We start from the raw sequence: 20543 nt of genomic DNA, 5'->3' as shown, positions 1-20543 counted from the left end.
TTTTGCTCCAAAGATAAATTCATTCTAGTGCTTAATTTCATGTTTTCCTAAAATTATCTTTGTTGCCATTCAGCATTTAGTTACTTTAAAAAGATGTGAAAAATCTGACATATTCTGCAGTGCTTTTGAATGCCACAGCTGAAGTAACACAGAGAGAGATAGCTCTCAATCATTTCAAATTAAGTGGAATATTTCTCATGATAATATCCTAATTTACCTCTCGAAAGATAATACACCAAGCAATATATTTGCATAGAGAAGCTGTGTACATTCCTAAATAAGTGCAGTTATTCAATGCTGTAGTTAGAAAAGGCTACATCTAAAGGGTGTTTTTTTTAATTTCTATAGTGCTGTGTTTTTGCCTTGCTGGCAGAACACTTCACATTCTTAACTGCTTCTGCTCCACTTTTGATTATTGCAAAGTAAGAAAGGTTGTACTAATCCTGACAAAACAAAACATGCACAAGAACATCTCCATCAGGTTACTGGTGGGTTTTTTTTTTTTTCTTCAGAGTAATCCTCCTGGAATATAGTTACTTGAACAGTGTGACTAAATTCTTTGACAAATATCTCATTAGTTTTTATCTCATAGCTAAGGAAACCAAAGAGGCATGCTGCTGTTCATTTTTCCTCTTTACAGATTGCTGCAGATTTGTGATATATAATCATGACAAATGTGATATCAAAGAGGAAAGCAGTGTTCATAAAACAAAGAGGGGAAAAAACACCCTAAATTTGTACATGACACACAAGGAAAATGAAATAAACAACAAAAAATACTGTTTTATGCACACACACAAAAACATAGAGTCATTCTGCAAGCAGACATGTACTGCACAGTTGAAAATAACGTAACATTTATCTACACAATACATGCCCTCCCTCTCCTTAAAACTGTCCCAAGCATGGGTTTTTCTAACAAGAAAGAAATATGACTTTTTATAAATATTGACACCAACAGTTTTCAAATTATGGGCAGAAATAGGATTGACTAGCTATTTTGACTTTGTCATGGAAAAGCCTTTTTTTTCTTTTTTCTTTTTTTTTTACCTGTAAAATATGACTTCCCAAATGAGATTCAAATACTTCAATGGCAAGGGCACTGGGACTTCTCCTGCGTTGGGCACCTATAACTGAATAAAAAACAGTTATGTTGCAAGGTCTGCACATTCATTTCTAATCCCTGATCACACTATTTCACATTATTTAAATATGTTTTGCATTTTAAATACCAGTGTTAATTTAAAATTTATCTTGCACACAGTAAGTAAAACTAGTACATAATTTTCAGTGACTCAGATTTTGAGGATAAAAGGATTCTTTTTGAAAACAAAGAAGGAAAGGAAAAAAAAAAAAACCATGAAATAAACACCTATTTAAACGTACAAGAACTCTGAAAATGAATAGTTTACTCAAATAGCCCCTGCGGAAGGTTTCTTGTACATATGCTATGACAGCACACAGAAATTACTGAAAAAATACTACTGAAAAAAATGCTAACTGTAAATCTAACGAGAACTAAATATTACTTAGGAGTTAAGAAGATACGAGAGAGATTTATCTGAAATGAAGTAAACACCATGTTAAAAAGTCAACACTTGGTAACAGCTGTCTTATCATCACATCTGAGTTGTCAAGCATTCTCCAAAGTACAGGCATTTACAACAAGTACTGTAGTGTTCCAGATATCCATGTTAACTGCTAGAAAAGATACTTGAAACTAGTTTCTACTCTAAAAGATAGAGTGATAGATGGTTGTGTTTTAAAGGCACACATAACTACACAAGCTGGGAAATCATAAAACTAATCTTTTGTGAAACTCTTCATGCCAGTAGCATAAAGCCAGAAATCAATTCTGAGTAGAGGCAAAAATAAGCATCTACTACTGCAAACTGAGGTTTCTTCTTAGGTCCAATCTATATTTGTCACTTGAGCAGAGAAGAGGACAAAGGGCTGCAGGAAGTTTCCCTTCTTTTTCTGTCTTTGTGACAAAGTCAGGCATATCCATAACAAACAGAAGAGGTCACGTTTTGAAGCGTGTAAAACATTTACATCCAAAAACACTGATGGTCTAAGCCTCTGCAACCTCTTTACAACACACGCTAAGAGAAAGAAAATGCCAAGGGATTCACTAAAACAAGCAGAATGGATAAATGCTGTTACTGAAGACCTAAGCTAACATTCCTGAAAACAAAATACAGAGTAACATTTTTTTAGCCCTCTATGATACTGTCTGCCAAATGTTATCAGTAAGATATATGCCAAGTAATGATAGTCATGTTGACCTAAGAATGTAATATCTTTCCTTATTGATGCTTCGTGTAATTTCCTTGCAGGAAATTCTAAGCTATTTATACTGAGCAAACAGGTGGCTTCATCGCAAACAGATTCAGGCAATAGCTCATAATTACAAATGGTGACTGCTGTAGACCCAGTATTTTTTTAAATCCTTTTCTCAGGACATATTCAAGGATACTGATGGTAGCAACATATGAAAATAAGCTTTCTTCAAAACTTCTGCTTTGCAGCACAACTGAAGTTGGTAATACACTTATATGTTGCAGGGATTTTTCAGCTTTAGTCAGTATAGTCGCTGACCAGACTTATCAGCATAATATTCCTCTTTTTCTAGTTTTAAGTATTCACTTATTCACTCCTACATTTTTCCATATGAATCTTCTGATCCTAAATAATTTTACTTCTTTTCACACTGTCTCATCTTTTCCATAGTTATAATGGCGCCTGCTTTTTACTGTAATGCCTGTTTCATGAAAAATAGTCAGAGCACATCAAATTTTCTAGCAACTAAGGCTTTTAAAAAATTATTTTTGCAGACACAGACTTAAAGATGAGCCTTCTTTCCTCCTTAATAAGCCTCCAGACATATTATCAAAGGCTTGCATGCACAGGAGTTGTAACTCTTATTTCTAACAGAAGCTTTAGGTTTAGTTACGGGACTAAACAAAATATATGGCATTGTAAAGATTATCAGTGTCCCCATTGTTATGAACTGGCTCTGCAAGCTTTTTATTTAATGTAATTTCACTTATAATCAGCTGATAACAAAAAAGAAATTCTCACTTCTGGACTGTCAGGCATTGCTTCACAGTAGTCTCCATAGGAGCATTACAATAAGCAAAAACAACCTCTGAAAGAACAGCTAACTGTGCTCAAATCCTTTAGGTCTTTTCATTCTTCCATCTATACTGTGTTATGGTTTCCACACATTTTCTGAACACATCTCCACTTGCAATTTGTCTCCCATTTCATTTTCTGTTTCCTGCACTATATCACTCCTTTACAATCCACTGCCTTTTAAAGTGTATCCATTACATACAGAATATTGCTTCCAGTTCTATGTTAATTGCATTTTTTTGCATGAGAGTATAATAACTTGAATAAAAAGCATGAAGACTGTATAACACATTAAAACAGTATCTTAACTTTGAATTATATTTGCAAGTAAGTTGTCTGTTCCTTGTACTTGGGATGCTCTGAGTTCTACAGCTCAAATAAAACCACTTCAAGGTCAGTGAGTTAAATAGTAAGCACAAGAGGGCTGGATCTCAGCTTTAACATTTGTCAGTTAAATCCTCTATTGATGTCTGTATCCTAGTAGCTGGTATACATGTACAAAAATATCTTTCAATACTTTCAAGCCATTCAGATCATTGACATTTTTATAGCAGTAGAACCTCTTGATTTACGTGTCTTGCACTTGCTCAGGCTTTGTGGGGTTATAATGACAGTTCCTAATTTTACAGCCAGCATAAATACATTAAGCAGAAAACCATTATGCTTCTGGTAGCCATACTGCAATTCTTTTTTTGGAAACCAAATAGATGTTAAATATGCACTTCATGTATTGCATTCATTTCCTAACTATCATCCTTCATATTTTGAGGACTGAGACAAGAATACTGAGATAAATCTAGAATAAGGAAAAAAAACGTATTTTCTTTCATTGTTTGACTTCATTGCCTATTTTTTTTTTTAATTTATTTAAGCTTCAAAGATTTCTTGATATATATCTGTATCAGAAAAAATACCACTTCGAGTATACAAGTGCATGTTGCGTTGATGGGTTTCAAAAATAGGGAAATCTCACAGACCAATCACAGCACAAGGCCTCTTATTTGTACTGAATAGATCGTTGACACAGCAGTAGATAAAAGGAAGACACGGACTGAAATGGTTGGATTAAAAAAACAGGCCAGAATTTTACTTTCCTATAAAATTTCAAAATAAACACTAAACTGGCTTCCATTGTATAAGCCACAGCCAGTCATCTCTAAATCTCTCACCCTTTGAATGGAACCATCAGCAGCCACAGTTTAGCTGCTCACAGAAAAGTTGGAAAGCAATGGATTCGGAGTTTATATCAGAACATCTATGGCCTTCTATGATGGAGTGATGACAGTAGTGGACAAAGGAGAAGCAATGATGTCTACCTGGACTTGTGCAAGGCCTTTGACATGTTTTCGCACCACATTCTTATCTCTAAATTGAAGAAATACAGATTTGAAGGCTAGGCTATTCAGTGGATAAAGAGTTGGTTGAATGGTCAGAGCCAGAGGGCTGCAGTCAATGGATCTGTGTCCAAGTAGAAGCCAGTCCTAAGTGATGTCTATTTTGGGACCAGTGTTGCTCAACATCTTTATCAATGACACAGGCAGTACTCTCAGAGAGCTTGCTAATAACATCAAGCTGACTGGTGCAGTTGATATGAAATGAGGAAGGGATGTCAACCAGAGGGAACTGGACTGGCAATCCTTCCAAGTTTCTCTTATTTTGGTAACACGAACAAAATAGGCTTTTTCAGGTGGACATATTTTCTGCCGTCTATATTCCATCATATTTAAGTGATAATGGCTTGAATGTACAATTGTTGGGGTTGAACAAATAGTTGGCTGAAGCAATATTGCCATCAAGTATTGACTACTAATACTTACATGAAAATAGAAATAAGGTTGTCAAAATTCAATTTGTTGTGCTGGAGCAGAGGAACATTCGTTGAAATCTTTTCCTTTCCATGGCGTTGGAACAAAACTTTTACTATCGAAATTGACACAACTAACATGCCTATTGCTGGCAAAGGATTATTCTTTAACAAGCTATCAATAAGAAAAAAGAAGAACATGGATTGCCTAACAAAGATTTCTATGTATCCCAATGTGAGAGGATTTCCTCTTAATCTCAGTTCTAAGCCACTAGTACACAGAATGAACTGACTGGTGTCCACTATGACCTCCTCCTAGTGAATCACAGAATCACAGAATTGCTTGGGTTGAAAAGGACCTCAAGGATAATCAAGCCCTTACCCCCCTGCTGCAGCAGGCCCACCAACCTCCATATCTAATACTTGACCAGGCTGACCACGACTTGAACACCTCCAGGGACAGGGCATCCACAACCTCTCTGGGCAGCCTGTTCCAGCACCTCATCACTCTCTTGGTAAAGATCTTCCCTCTGATATCCAACCTAAATCTTCCCTCCTTCAATTTAAAACCATTTTCATTTGTCCTGCCAGTATCTACCCTTGTAAAGAACTGACTCCCCACCTGTTTATAGGCTCCCTTTAGGTACTGGAAGGCTGCAATGAAGTCACCCTGCAGCCTTCTTTCTCCAGGTTGAACAAGCCCGGCTCCCCAAGCCTGTCTTTGTAGGGGAGGTGCTCCAGCTGATTATCTTCGTTGCCCTCTTCCGGACCTCTCCAACACCTCTCTGTCTTTCCAGTACTGGAAGCCCCAGACCTGGACACAGTACTCCAGATGGGACCTCAGGAGGGTAGAGTAGAGAGGGACAAATATCGCCTTGTCCCTGCTGGCCGTCCCTGTTCTGATGGAGCCCAGGATACCATTTACTTTCTGAGCTGCAAGAGCATGCTGTTGGCTCACGTTCGGTTTTTCATCCACCAGGAACTGAACTGAACCAAACCACTGCCAGTATGTCAGACCTTAGTTAGTAAAGCTGAAAGTTCATAAATATCCCATTAAAAAGGTATATTATGATCTATTCACAAAATATGTAAGCATGTCAGGCAAACTCCATATCTTCATATAGGACAGTCTAATATTTCTCCCTATAGGTATCAAAAAAATACATGATAATTTCACATATGACTGCATAATGAAACAGAAATAGAGTTGTCTGAACCAATTTAGATAACTGTAGGTGCAAAGCAATGTATAGTATGAGTGTGGATATAATTGCGTGTTCTTTTACAGAATTCATTTTTTTTTCTAAAGTAGAGAATTTCAATACACTTTTGAATACGTTTACCTTGTAGAGTAAATTCTACATGAAGATTTATCTTTTGCTGTTTAAAGAAACAACAAATTGCTTATGAAAGAACAGTGCATGTGAACATGATAATCAGGGTAGTTATACAGGAAGAGGTAAGATGCCATCTTAAACCTTGGGACTTTTGAGCAAGACATAACAACTTGGAAATACTTAAAAACAGTGTTTTAGAAGGGAAAGGCACAATGACGGAGGGCGACACTGAACAACAGAAGATGCACTGTGAAGGAAGGAGAATATGCAACCAACATTAGGCTCATGAGGAAAGGCTATTATTTATGTATGTTGAAATCCACAGAAGCAGTTCATTGCTTTTAATTATTTTACTTAACACACTGTTATGGATATCTTTTCCATTGATTGTTCTTTGCTATCCTATTTATGACTGATTTTAAGCTTTGAAAGAAATTTCTATTAAGAATCAGTTCTCATGCCTGACACATATGTTCAAGGCATAAGGTTGTAGATGGTACATACTTAGATCCTGATAAAAACTGAGATCAGTGACAGGCAATCATCATGATGTAAGCAGAAACTCTGCCCTCTGAGTTGGAAAATGTATTCAAAGGAAAGTAAATGATGTCACCAGTCTACTTCACAGGGAGCCATCATGGGATCCAAAATTTAGGTCCCTTGTAACAGCCACCCTCACAGATGGGAAGAAGAAATAAATTTCAGATGGATTTGTAACATATGTGGAAAAGTATTTTATCTTGGTTTAGTAAAGCTAAGGGAATCATTAATGCTATGCCATTACCAACTAAGTATCACAGCAATAAAGTACCAGAACAAATCTGTCACAAAGGACTACGTGTAAGATGCATAATTCAGAATATGATAATCAACTTACAAAGCTAACAATGGCATTTCAAATCTATTTTTTGTGTACGTGAATATCTGTTATTCTAAATGTCCATCTTCTGGTCACTGGTATTCATTACTCAAAAAACCTCAGCTAAGAAAGTAAGACAAACCTTTCCATTGAATAACTAAGTATGGTTAATTCAAGAAAATGTTACCTAACACAATTAAAGGTATGTTATTTATTTCAAGTAGTTTATCTATGTTGTTTCATCAAAAACTCTAGGAGTTAAAATATTTTTTAGCAAAATTTGTTTTTCAAACTGAAGTTAATATTTTTAAATTAAAAAAAAACACAACAGCTTTTATTGTAGCTTATTTTTTTTTCTATAACATAAAACTGATCAAATTAATATGCCAAAAATGTACAAAGCACTCTATCACTTTTTCATTGTACTGTAATCAAAAGATTTGAATATGCATTTCCCAACAATAGTGTGCCCTTTCCCCAGAAAAGATACTGAATGAATGGAAGAAAAGTAAGTAGAGAAATAGCTTTCATTGCAAGTTTTCATCTATTTTATGCACATGTTCCTTCTCTAATAATTTTTATCTATTTTATAGGTCTGCTTCTTCCCAAAAGATCTGTTCTTTTGGGGATGGGGTGGAGAAGATGAGATTTCTCAGATCCTAAACATCTCTCTCTTTTCTGAACTTCTTAGAATTAAAAACTCCAAGATTGAAAGTTCAACACACCTTAAAAATAAGTGTATTCAAGATTTTTATATTCTCTATTTGATAACTCAAATTGCATTGTTTGTTGATCAGAAGTACTTGTTTGTACATTTTAAGAGTTTATTCCAGAAATTTATTTTATTTTATTTTATTTTATTTTATTTTATTTTGCTGTTAAGTATGAGGCTTTGCTGTGCAAGAATTTCTAGTCATCTAAGGAAGGAGAGTTCTCCATCTGTGGCTGGGGGAGGGAGCACTGGCCTTTCTTCCGCACAGTAGTAGTTACTATAGGAACTATTGTGCCTCCTTCAAAAGGGCTACAGACAGGGTGATTAAAATTCTTCATGGGAGAACCCTCTCTCTTTTCCTTGACAATGAAATTCTTCAGGGAGAAGGCTAAGCCTCCAGTTCAAGAATGGCAGCACCTGAGGGAGTGATGTGGCAGAGAGAATCACCACTGCTTTAAATTGAAGCACAGGGGAAAAAATACAAGGGCTGGTGCTCTTGCATTAATTTTCTTCTCCCAGGAAATACAGAAACAGTGGAAAAAACTCCTGAGAAACAGAAAGAATGACTACATGCATCTTTCACCATATAGAGGACAACAGTATAAAGATCACATAATTTTTATTACCACCAATAGAAGGAGAAGCAAAATAACTGACCAATCCTAAAAAACAATTAAGAGTAGCTATTAGCACTCACTCTAGCCATTAACTGATCTGTAAGGCAGCAAAGCACACCTTGGCATTGAGCGGAGCAACATCCATCTCTAACAGAATTGAATTAGAGCCACCTCCCAGCATCAAATTCATTTTACACTCATTGTTTTACAATTGTTTACAATACTAACATTTGCTCCCAAAAATCTAGGAAAAAATTATACAGAATGATAGTATGCAAATTGTGATCCTATAACAGACAGTATAATGTACTGCCACAAGTAGATACAACATGAAGGAAGTAACTCCACCTATTTTTCATTCCATTTCATTTCATTAGAATCATATAATAGTCATTAAGGCTGGAAAAGACCACTGAAATCATCTAGTCCAATCCATTACCACCATGCACATTAAGCTATGTTCCTCGGCGCCAAATCTACCTTTGTCTTGAAAACTCTCAGGGATGATGACACCACTTCCCTGGGCAACCTGTTCCAATGCGTTACTGCTCTTCCTGAGAAGAAATTTTTCCTGATATCCAACTTGAATTTCCCTGGCACAACTTAAGGCCATTACCCCTTGTCCTATCACTAGTTACCTTGGAAAAGAGGCCAACACTCACCCTCTACAACCACCTATGAGATGGTTGTAGAAAGTGATAAGGTCACCCTTGAGCCTCCTCTTCTCCAGACTGAACAATCCCAGTTCTCTCAGTCACTCCTCTCATATAATTTGTGCTCCAAGCCCTCCACCAGCTTCACTGTCCTTCTTTGGGCAGAATGAAAGAGAATAGAAAAGTTTAGTTAGAAGGAATCAACAACGATCATCAGATCCAATTGCGATATTACGGTTTTAAAGAAAAGTGGTACACTTAGTCACAAATAAGGGGCAATGAGAGAAGTACAAAAGACATTTTGAAAACAGTAGAATATTTTGATGAAACAGTTGAGAAAGTGCTGCAAAATACATCTACAAGAAAAGGATCTTGTATGTGTTACTGTAGCTTTAAAGTAATTTGTTTCAATAATTTAAGCAAGAATATAAACCCAGAAAATCTAATTGCTTAGAGTGGAGAGGAGAAAAAGTCTGCAAAACACTGAAGAAGAACAGAGGTGCAAGGCAAGGGAGAGGTGTAAATTGAGGGGTTAAAAACTTAGAAATATAGCAGTGGTTCAGATAGAAGTCCACACTGTGAGTGAGACTTAACTCTATCAATGGAAAAAATGGATAAACATTAAGACAGCACATTGAAATTTCTTAAATTACCAGTTATGTCCCAAATGAATAATATGCATAGTTTACTTTTCCAGATATAACAAGGTGATGCTTATTGGGGTGATAATCCTATTGTCTTATTTCTTAACTAGCATTAAAATTCCTCTGGCAAGAAAATTGCTGTCACCCCTTTCCAGCTTTGGTGCTAAGGAAATGGTTAGTGTCACTGATTCTGTTCTCAGGAGGAGGACAGGGTATTAACATCAAGTCAGCACAGTGTTATATAGCGTCAGACTATACTTGCTGGTAAAACTAAGAGGCCTACATCTGTTGTCTTGCCTTTTTTTTTTTTTTTTTTCCAGCCTGATCCCAAAGGTTCATGTTATGACATTTGTAACATCTGCTACAAATGTGGAGGTAAGTCAGGCACAACCTTATTACTTCCAATCTAACGCTCCATCCATCCACAGGGCTTTCATATGCCACTAGTATGTCAAGAGGACCAAAAACTGTTCGATCTACATGAAGCAAGGTATAATGTATCTCTGAGAGTGAAGAACAAGAAATCTTTCTTTGTTATGCCTACCCTATTTTTGTTGTCTTAAATTTTGGCAGTGTTATTTCAGAATCTTCTGTGAGCAAAACAGGCAAGCTGCTCCTCCTCAGAGCCAATACAATTGCCTTTTTATGCCTTAGACAGTGGCGTGTTACAAATCTGCAAGCTGTGTTTCCCATCATCCTTGATTTTTACTAACACTAAAACACATCCAGATTCCCCAACTATTACCTTCTTGCACAGAGGTCTGCTTTCTTGCCTGCTCTTTTTCTTCATTTCTTTCCTTCCCATTATGTTGGACTTCCTACATTGTTTTATGGACAAAGATAACTTTTTTCATTACTAACTGGAAACATGCAACTTTGGCAGACAAAAACACAGTAATAACAACAACAAAATAATGGAATAAGGATAACAAATAACAAGAGGCTTTACAACAAGTATTCTTTCCATTAGCTTCTCATTATTATCAGTGGAGTAACAGATGCAGACGTTTACTGATATATCCACAATACTTGAAGATTTAAATACTTAATTGTTAAAGGCCTAAGATATAACATGTTACCAGGGCTGTCACTGCAAAGTGTAATGCTAAGGCTAAGCATTTCACATCTGTTTGCAGAAGAAGCCAATCATTTGCTAGATGGCTACAAATGTCTCCTGAATTTTCCTAAGAAATATGTATAACCTCTTCTGATACCAAATTGAAAGCTTTAGATGTTATTGAACTAGGTAACGCACTTAACATTCAGTACAAAGCACTGAAAAACAACAAATTTTGTATTTGAAACTGATGCAAGTAGTTCTATTTTTTAGACATCTGCACTTTTAGTATGTTTGCTTTTTTCTGTCATACTATCAAAGTGTAAGTAAAAGGAAGCTTCCCAGAGAAGAAGCGATTGGAAAACAATAGATCTCCTTACTTTACATGAAAACCAAAAATTAGGAAATACCTCAAACTGCTATTGGCAGATATAGGAATCATCTTCAATATTGGCATGAAAAATCTAACTATGAGATTACCCAGTAACTGGCTAATGCACCATCATTCTACTGAAATATGCGATACACTGAAAAGAATCAAAGTGCACAACTATTCAGTTATTTCTGATTCTGAGGTGGTATGTAGGGCTTTATTACTTTTTCATATAGAAATAGTACAAGTAGGAGGTGGATTTGCTTTATGCTGTGTGCCTCTTATTTTCATGATTCAGTCACAAAAAGATACAATAAAGATTTATAAAATAAGTGAAATTTGGTAAGTGAAACCCAGTAATAAGTGAAACTGGGTAAGTAAGATTGAAGTAAAACTTCAGTCAATCTCCGTTTTCAGGGAAGAAGTCTGTATCAGTTGTGCAATTAACTTAGGATTTTGGCAAGAACCAACTCTGTCACTAATCAGTTATTTTCCTTTGTCTTTCAGCTGCTGCTTCTTTCTGTTCATAGAACACTGGAAGAAAATGCAGTTTCCATGGAAAATTTGGTGATTTCAAAAACTAACTAAAGAATACAAGTTTACTGAAACCAGCCGTAATATATTTTAAAAATGCTTGAAATTTACTGCAAAAGGTTGTTAAATTCTCACAGGAAAAAAATAGAATTTTTCACAAAGAGGTGTTATAAGTACTATCATAGTATTTAAGAATTGCTGAGGACTGAAAAATGAACAAATATGAGCTATACTGATGAACTCCCATTTCTAATTAAGTGGTCTTCAAGAGAAGTGGTCTTACATATCAGAATAGTGGTTAAGACCTTAGAACTGGAAAATGGAGCTGCTTCTTTTTAAAGCACTGTTTCTTATAAAAGAATTTGGGTCGATCCAAATCCCGAAAGACTTTCTGTCACTTCTGATAGGGTTCTTAATTTAAAATAAAAGAGGTGTGTTACCATTTCTAAGAGTATCTTTCAGCAGTTTTTAAGAAAACAATTTCTTGGAGATCCCAGTGAGAAGTATAGTTAAATCTTTATTAGAAGTAGTGATGTGGTCTTTAAGTCTTTGCTAAGATTAAAAAAAAAAACCATACAGTTGATGCATGAATGATTTTGAAAATAACAGGGAGAGGAAGTTAACATTTTGTGCTGTTATTACTGGCTCCAACAAAAGACTGGTGTTTTCTTTTTTATGGGCATTAGGATCTTTTAAAATATTCACGTGAGGAAAGACCAGTTTCCTTTTTCTTTGGAGAGTGCCTACCAGGGAAGAGTACAGAAGAGAGAGTATAGAAGGCAGCCAAAATAGTTATGGTAATAAGAATGATGTAAACAGGAAGGAAATTCTCTATAGCCAGAGAGAACATTGCATATAGGCACATTCACTTCAGCAGAGCTGCATTCATTAGCATCAGGATTTAATTTAGCTCAAGATTCTTTCCTTCAGTGAGGGGAAAATATTCCATTTATTTCATTATGACACAGGTAGGATTCACACTTGTTACCTGCAGAAAAGTCTCTTGGGCTGTAAGACACGCATGGCAGCCATGATACAAAATGTATTGTGAACATCTTACATATCAAGTTTAGTGACTTATTCTAGCCAGATATTTTGGTATTTTTTAGCAAATGAACTTAGAAGCATCAAAATTTATTCCTCACACAATATTTGAATTAGACATGGACACAGATGGGTATCTCAACTTCAGGGGCAAAGTTTCAGTTTGCAGTATAACACTCCAAGTCTTTAAATCTTCCTCACTTTTTGTGAGCACTGATAAATATATCTTTTTTTTTCCTTGAACTGTACAATTATAGTGTTAATGTGTTGCATTTAGATAGTGTCTCAACAATTCTATTTTATTATACATCCACTGAACACAAAGTAATGCATTTGCTTTAAATTAAGAAAAAACAAAAACAAAAACAACATAATTTGCTTGATGGAGCAGTTCAGCAGTGTGAGCTTTCAGTGAAATAATTTTTGAAATTCTGTTCAAATTTTGTTGCATTCCAACATTTCCTTTCAATGTTTAAACATATTACTTCCTGTGCTGCCTCACTACAACTGAAGAACTAGATTTTTACAACTAATAATTTGCAACTGAAGTTCATTCATTTAAATAGAAAAAAACCTTTAAGCATTCTGTAAAAAGAATCCTAATGAGTAATATCTGACAGTTTATCTATTTTTATTATTTTTTAGTAAACCCTTGGAAGAAGGTTTGTTTCTGACATTTTTCATTATGACTGTGCTAGCTTAAGGGATAATTTTGGATAATTTTAAATTGTCTGCTGTGCATCCAACAACATCTTATTTTGTTAATAATACCTGAAAATCTGAGAAATTTAGAACAACAACAACAACAAAAAATGCATTTGCAGTCAACAACATTGTAGGAGGACAAGGCAGAAATGTGCCAAGTTATTTTCCATGAACACTGACCGAAGTCTTTCGACACAAAGGCTTCACCTTTTTGTGAAGTACACCTACATGTGAAGTACAGTACTGTTCCAAGATACATTCTAGCCCTCTGCACAAATAAGATGGAGAGTGCACTAGAGCTGCTAAGACAAAAATTAATTATTGAGCCTAAAACCCAACTTTTCCAAAACTTTTTCTCAAAATATTCTTTTCAAAATTCCCTGAGAGGTATTCTTACATAATAATGTCTCATTCTACAGGAAAGCACTCTGGTTTCAGCTGGAATAGAAATGATTTTTCCTTCATGTCTGGCATGAAAAGATGTTTCAGTTTCTCACACTGTCCTGCAATCCTGCCATTGAGATGGGCTGAGGGAGCACTAGGAGTTGGGAGAGGACAGAACGGGTCAGTTTACTGACCATAGGGATATTCCATATCATATGATATCATGCGAAAAAAAATCTTGAAAACAGTAGGGAGTTGGCAGGCAGGCAGCTGCTGTTCAGGGACTGGCAGGGCGTGAATCAGAGGGTGGTGAGCAATGTGCATCACCTGTTTTGTATGTGTGTATACATATATATATATATTCATAATACATACACACACAGACATAAAACAATGACAGTTTTTTAATCTTCCTTTTCCTGTCTTAGTAAATAGTTTTTATTCCAACTCACAACTACCTTTGTGCTCTTTTCCGATTTAGTCCCCCATCCCACTGGGAGGTGAGAAAATGAGCAAACAACTGTGTGGCGCTCAGCTGTCTGTCAGGTTAGACCACAACAAAGAGAAAGAAGCTGAGGAATAAAGACACATCTTCATTGCTGAAAGAGTGCTGTAATTGAATGCACACAGATAGATGTCACAGAATCATAGCATAGCCTGGGTTGAAAAGGACCATAATGATAATCTAGTTTCAACCCCGCTGCTACGTGCAGGGTCGCCAGCCACTACATCAGGCTGCCCAGAGCCACATCCAACCTGGCCTTGAATGCCTCCACAGATGGGGCATCCACAACCTTCTTGAGCAACCTGTTGCGGTGTGTCAAAACCCTCTATGTGAAAAACCTTCTCCTAATATCTAACCTAAACCTCTTCTGTCTAGGTTTAAAACTATTCTCCCTTGTCCTATCAATATCCTCCCTCGTAAACATGTCTTCTGAAAATAAAGGCCTATTTTTGCAAGTGATGACTTCAGAAAAAAATAATTTCTTTACAGATAAGAGAAATAATAGATAGCAGGAAGAATAGATTGAAAATGAAAAAGCACTTATAATAAAGACAGAAAATTGAAGAATGCAGGGAAGAACTAGGAATACTCTAAACAGAATTCTGAAGCTGTGTCTTTTTTTTTGAACCGTGATACGTAATACTGGGTTAACTGTATGCCTGTATAGTCACATAGTCACTCATCAGAGAGCTACAAATAACTCAGAACACGGTGCTTTCACAACACTAGTTTTTAAATGCATCTTCACTGAATCCTTACTATAGATACAGAGGATGGACTGCAAGATGAAAATTTCTCACAACAATTTCTGATTTTCGCTACTATATTATATTGTCCTGACAATATTCACTTTTTGGAGTCAATGTAAGTATTTCTGTACTCTGGTGAATACTCGTCAGAACTCATTAATTAGAAAATGCTTTTTATGACACTGTAGCAGCAAGAACTCTAAGCAGAAAGCTTGCTATATGGTCAACAAAATGTCATGTCATCCACCAAAGCACTCATTTTTATTTCTTCCTCTGGAACCTCACAAATAACGAGAGGCAGCATTAGAGTATGACTTCAGTAGTGCTTGAGTGGCACTTGAGTGCAAGTTTGCAGATGACACCAAGCTGAGCGGTGCAGCTGATACAGGAGAAGGAAGGGATGCCATCCAGAGAGACCTGACAGGCTTGAAAAATGGGCCCACACAAAACTAATGAGGTTCAACAAGGCCAAGTAAAAGTTGCTCCACTTGGGTTGGGGAAATGTCAGATGTATACAGACTGGAAGAAGAACTCATTGAGAGCAGCTCTGCATAGAAGAATCCTAGAGCCCTGGTACATGTAAGACTTAATATGAGGCAGCAGTGTGCAGTTGCAGCCCAGAAGGCCAACAGTATCCTGGGTTGCATTATAAAAGAGGTGGCCAGTAGGGCGAGGGAGGTGATTGTCCCTCCCTACTCTGCCCTCATGAGGCCCCATCTGGAGCACTGTGTCTTGACCTGGGGCCCCCAGCTCAGGAAAGATGCAGAGCTGTTGGAGCACGTCCAGAGGAAGGACACAAAGATGATCAGAGGGCTAAATCACCTCTGCTATGAAGAAGGGAGCTGGACTTGTTTAGCCTGGAGAAGAGAAGGCTCTGGGGAAACCTCACTGCAGCCTTCCCATGCTTAAAGAGAGCTTATAAGCAAACGGAAAAATTTTTACACAGTAGATAGTGATGCGACAAAGGGGAATGGCTTTAAACTGAAAGAGGAGGACTTTGAGATCAGATGTCAGGAGAAATTTTTAACTGAGAGGGTGGTGTAGTGCTGTAATAGGGTGCTCAGAAAAGTTGTAGATAGTGTTTCCTTGGAGTAGTTTGAGGCCAGACTGGATGGGGCCCTGGGCAGTTCATCTAGTGCCTAATTTAGTGTTCGGCAATCACGCATGCAGCAGGGGGTTGGAACTAGATGACATTTTAAGGTCCCTTCCAACACAAGCCATACAGTGATTCAGGATAGATCGCAGAGGCAACATGCTTCATTTGGACACTCGTGCAAGTAATATCAACAGGGAAGACACAATCACTGGGCACTTCCTGATTAGTTCAACTTCTGCATCTGTTAACTATAAAGTTTGAGGCTGTTTTCTCACTTCCCAGCTTATTTCACATTATCTGCTACATTATCTACATCTATATTAAACTTACTGAAAACTATCATGTTTGGCATAAAGGTATTTCCTAGAAGTATCTAAGTAAATTTAGTAATGGTTTCTGAAGTTTGTTCTTCTTATTTAAATAAAACTGTTTAGGTTTGAGTTTGACAGACTTTTTTGCTGGCTGACAGGACACTGAAACTTAACACAATAAAATCTTTTCAAGTCACTTGCATCCAGAAAGTGAATAAAAGGTAACTATCTTCTAAAACCATGAAACAAATCTTTAGAAATGCCACCAATAAGCCATGCCTTGATAAAAAAAAATAAAATATTTCAGAGCTTCATCTTAAATATTAAAACTAAAAAGAAAAGTAGCATACTTTAAACTAGGACAGATGCCTATTCAAGTTCAAGTAAAATCTCCACTCTTCCTCCAAACTATTCATCCAATAAAGGATGTTCCTAGGAGAGAAATGGGATATGAGCTTTTGTGACTTGTGAAGTACTTTAGGTCCATAACTCTTTTATAAAGGACTTAATCAATAAAGTTGAGTTTTGATTCTGTGTTTAATATTGCAGTAGTGCACATAATTGTGTTCAATAATTTGTCATAACACAAAATTATCTAAACTAATAAATGATTCATAGCTCTAAGAATATCCTGTTATGGATGATGTTTAGCAGAGAGAACCAGCTTTATTTGCATTTAAGGTTAGAACAATTTTGATGCCATTTAATGTTTTTCAACATGCTGAAATTTATTGCTTCCTTTGTCAAATAATAGTTTCCTTAGTCAATAGACAGAGAGCTGCCATTTGAGTTTAAAAAACTGCACAATACCCCCTGGTATAACTTATCAGAGTGATTCCAAGATTGAAATGCACTAACCCTGATACTCTCAGCTACATAATACTACAGAAGTAAAGGTTTAGATAAACAGAGAAAGATGCTAGAAACATCCCCCAAACCCTTCTGTCCACCCTATTTCGCAAGCATGATTGATTGTGTCATGTTTATTGTTAGCCCATCTGGACAACAGGTGCAGTAGTTAATGGCTGCAGTGTATTTGACTGTTGACTAGTGAATATTTCTGCTTGACACAATAGGCTGCTGACTGACCCCTTGTAACAGCAGACTTCCTACCCATTTCTAAATTCAAAGTCTGAAAAAAAAAATTGAAAGCAGTTTTAAGATTTTAAGATATCTTCTATCTGGAAGTTTTGTACAGAGCGTCCACATGCAATTCATAAAACTCAAATAGGTAGCTTGGCAAGCTTGTATAGAGTGTATTGAAGGGAAAAAAAAGGTGCACGAATTTCAAGCTTGGGGGCCTCTAATTACCTCACGCTTAAGTTTAACTACAAAATGTAGATAAATTGCTGCACTAAAACCATAGAAGATCCTCTACCCGATTTGTGCCAACATATCTAAAGTTCAGCGATGCTGATCCGAAGGAGTCTTTTCCACTTAGTCCCAACAGAATTCCTTTTGGACCTATTTCTAATGAGTATATAAAGAATTAGTTGGATGTTTTGGTAAAGCTACCCAATAAATTAGTCAATCTGAAATTTTATTAGCCGCAAAGCATTACAGTGGTCATATAGCTGAAGAACACTGAGGGAATTGAAGACATATTAGTCATTTATTTATCCAGATACCAGAGATCAGTACTCAACACAGGCTGTTAGTTGTAACATTAAGATAATTGGCTAATAGTTGCAGCAGTTCTTATAAGGTTTTTGTACAGAGAGGTGTGACCTCTTCCTGAACCAATTTATGTAAACCCAGAGGGAGTCCTAAATTTATTCCAATTTCATGAATGCATGGTCTGGATTAAGAAACCAAAAGCAAAAAGAGTATGCAGAAAAGCCACTGTGTCAAGCAAACACCTAAAATTTACATGCTGCTAGCTTGAAAACTTTCATTTTAATAAATTACTTAAGATGATACATGTTTAAAATACATATAACATTTTGCTATTAAAGATGTTTGTATTTTGTCCGGTTCACATTGTAGGGCTGTGGTGTTTTTTTTTTGTTTTGTTTTTGTTTTTGTTTTTTTCCCTTCTCAACCATATCTTTGGCTATTTATCTAGTTGAAAACTTTTTATAGCTGTGAAATATTTTAAGAGGTCCTTTGGAAATGGCCTGAGGTAATTTCAAACTTAACAGACCCTGTCCCACCAGAGCTCATTACAGCAAATTTTATAACAAAGTACCCTCTACTTAATTTTCAGAGCTCAGCCAAGCGTACTAGAAATGCAGCCACATTAAGTGCAATTAATGGTATAATAAAAACTGTGGAGGGCTGTTTAAGACTCAAGAACCAGCAGTAAACAGTGGCTCCATGTTCTCTAGCAGTCAGTGATGTGTCAAAGTGCCCGAAGTGTGAGATTTTCTCTGCTAGGGTAGGAAATAAATGAAGCAGCATGTCCTTCTGGGAAGAAAAAAAAAAAAAAAAAAAAAAAAAAAAAAAAAAAAAAACCCACCAAAAAACTTCTGTCCTTCAAAAATCCCACAAAGATAAGTGGAAAAAGATAATAAAACACAAAAAACATTCCCTCCAGTTATGCCACTGGCATTCCCCTCACTCTTTGAGCAGGAATCCAAAACAATAAACTTCCCACCAGTGAAGAAAACAGGCAACTTCAATTCCATAAAAAGTGAGAATAATAGTAAGTGACTCATATAATACACCAAATGATCTTATAACAAAGTGTTCTGTCAAACGACAAGAAGAAGAAAGATAATTTTTTTGACAAGAAATAGTAGCTTCTTATTTTAAATAAAACAACCCACAGCACAACTGAGCTAGTGACTAGAAAAGCCCTGCAACTGCTAAACATGAAATTATCTTGATAAATTAACCAGCACTCCTGGGAAAAAAATGAATTATTGTATGAAACTAAAAAGGAAAAAATAACTTACTCTAAAGATAAAAGACAGCAACTGACATCTCCTGATCTAGAACAGTGGCTATATTTTTCTATATAGGACAAATAGCTTTTCCTTTCTAATTTCAAACTCTATTTTCATATTTTTGTCCTCAATTATTTCCTTTGGCAGAAAGAGACCACTGTATTCATGCTGATAAGTGGTTAATTCACACAAGTGGCCCTTCTGATTCACAAAAGGTAACTTGCTTACAACCTAGCTTCATGGTAAAAGTTGGAAGCACAAAAGGGCTTGATTATTTATGAACTGGAGATACAAATGATTTACTTAATGCACAGTAAATATAAAAAAAATTATGTTAATGCTGAAGGAAGAAAAAAATACAATTTTTTACTCCATACAAGAATAACAGATTTTCAAATTACAAAACAAAAAGTTTGCCGTTTTTAGTGCATAAGTGTTAAAAGTGAAAGCAACAAGAAAAGAGGTAGAATTTCAAAGGATCTTCTCCCAGGAATAAATAAATAGTTTTTTGGGTTTTTTTAAAAAGCTTTGATTGTCTAGGGAGGAATACACACTAAGTATATTTTATATTTTCTGTATCTTTAAGATTATTTGAGAGTTAAAAGAACTGCATAGCCAAGTACAGTGAAAAAAAATGTTATTTGTGGATTACACTGTTAGCAATTTCCAAGTTAGCTCTGGCTGAAAATCCTATTTGCAGATTTAGAATAATCAACAGTGTGTAAAAAGATAAATAAAAATCAGCTTGACAGTAGGTCTCATTACTAACTCAGAAATACTTCAAAAGAATTAAACATACATTTTTCTTCACAAAGTATATCAAACATGCTCTTTCTAACGTACTTGTTATCCAGTATTATCTGCTGAGTTATGGAAACATTCCCACTTCCTCTTTTTGCTGAACCTTATATATAGGAGTAGTGCCCCTGCCAAGACTGTTTTGCTGCTTACTTCAATGAGGATTGAAGTGATCTATTTGTTTAGAATGTTCTGACACAGTTTTCATTTTTCACACAAAGATAATTCTATAAAAATGACTTCAATAACATGAGAAATTGTTACTGTTTATATAGGTTTAAGTAGACTGAAAAGCTCATCAGTTATTTCAGCAGATCATTTAATCGACATTTACGTCT

General features: G+C 36.0%; 1 protein-coding gene across 6 annotated transcripts in view; it reads right to left on the bottom strand.

Moving 5' to 3' along the window:
• The window catches only part of NPAS3 (neuronal PAS domain protein 3), a gene marked incomplete at both ends in the record, with an annotated part of 595119 nt that overhangs the window by 302139 nt on the left and 272437 nt on the right, over positions 1-20543 (bottom strand). For 4 of the 6 annotated variants that reach the window (XM_079537679.1, XM_079537680.1, XM_079537682.1 and 1 more), the window contains one exon: positions 1051-1133. In XM_079537679.1, coding sequence (XP_079393805.1) covers positions 1051-1133 — 83 coding nt within the window. The remainder of the gene's footprint in view (positions 1-1050; positions 1134-20543) is intronic. The other 2 variants (XM_079537681.1, XM_079537683.1) reach the window with 1 other exon arrangement.

This window comes from Tetrao urogallus (assembly GCF_951394365.1).
Source record: "Tetrao urogallus genome assembly, chromosome: 6".
NCBI classification, from domain to species: domain Eukaryota; kingdom Metazoa; phylum Chordata; class Aves; order Galliformes; family Phasianidae; genus Tetrao; species Tetrao urogallus.
The sequence above is the reverse complement of the archived record's forward strand: the minus strand, read 5'-3'. Positions and strand labels throughout refer to the sequence as shown.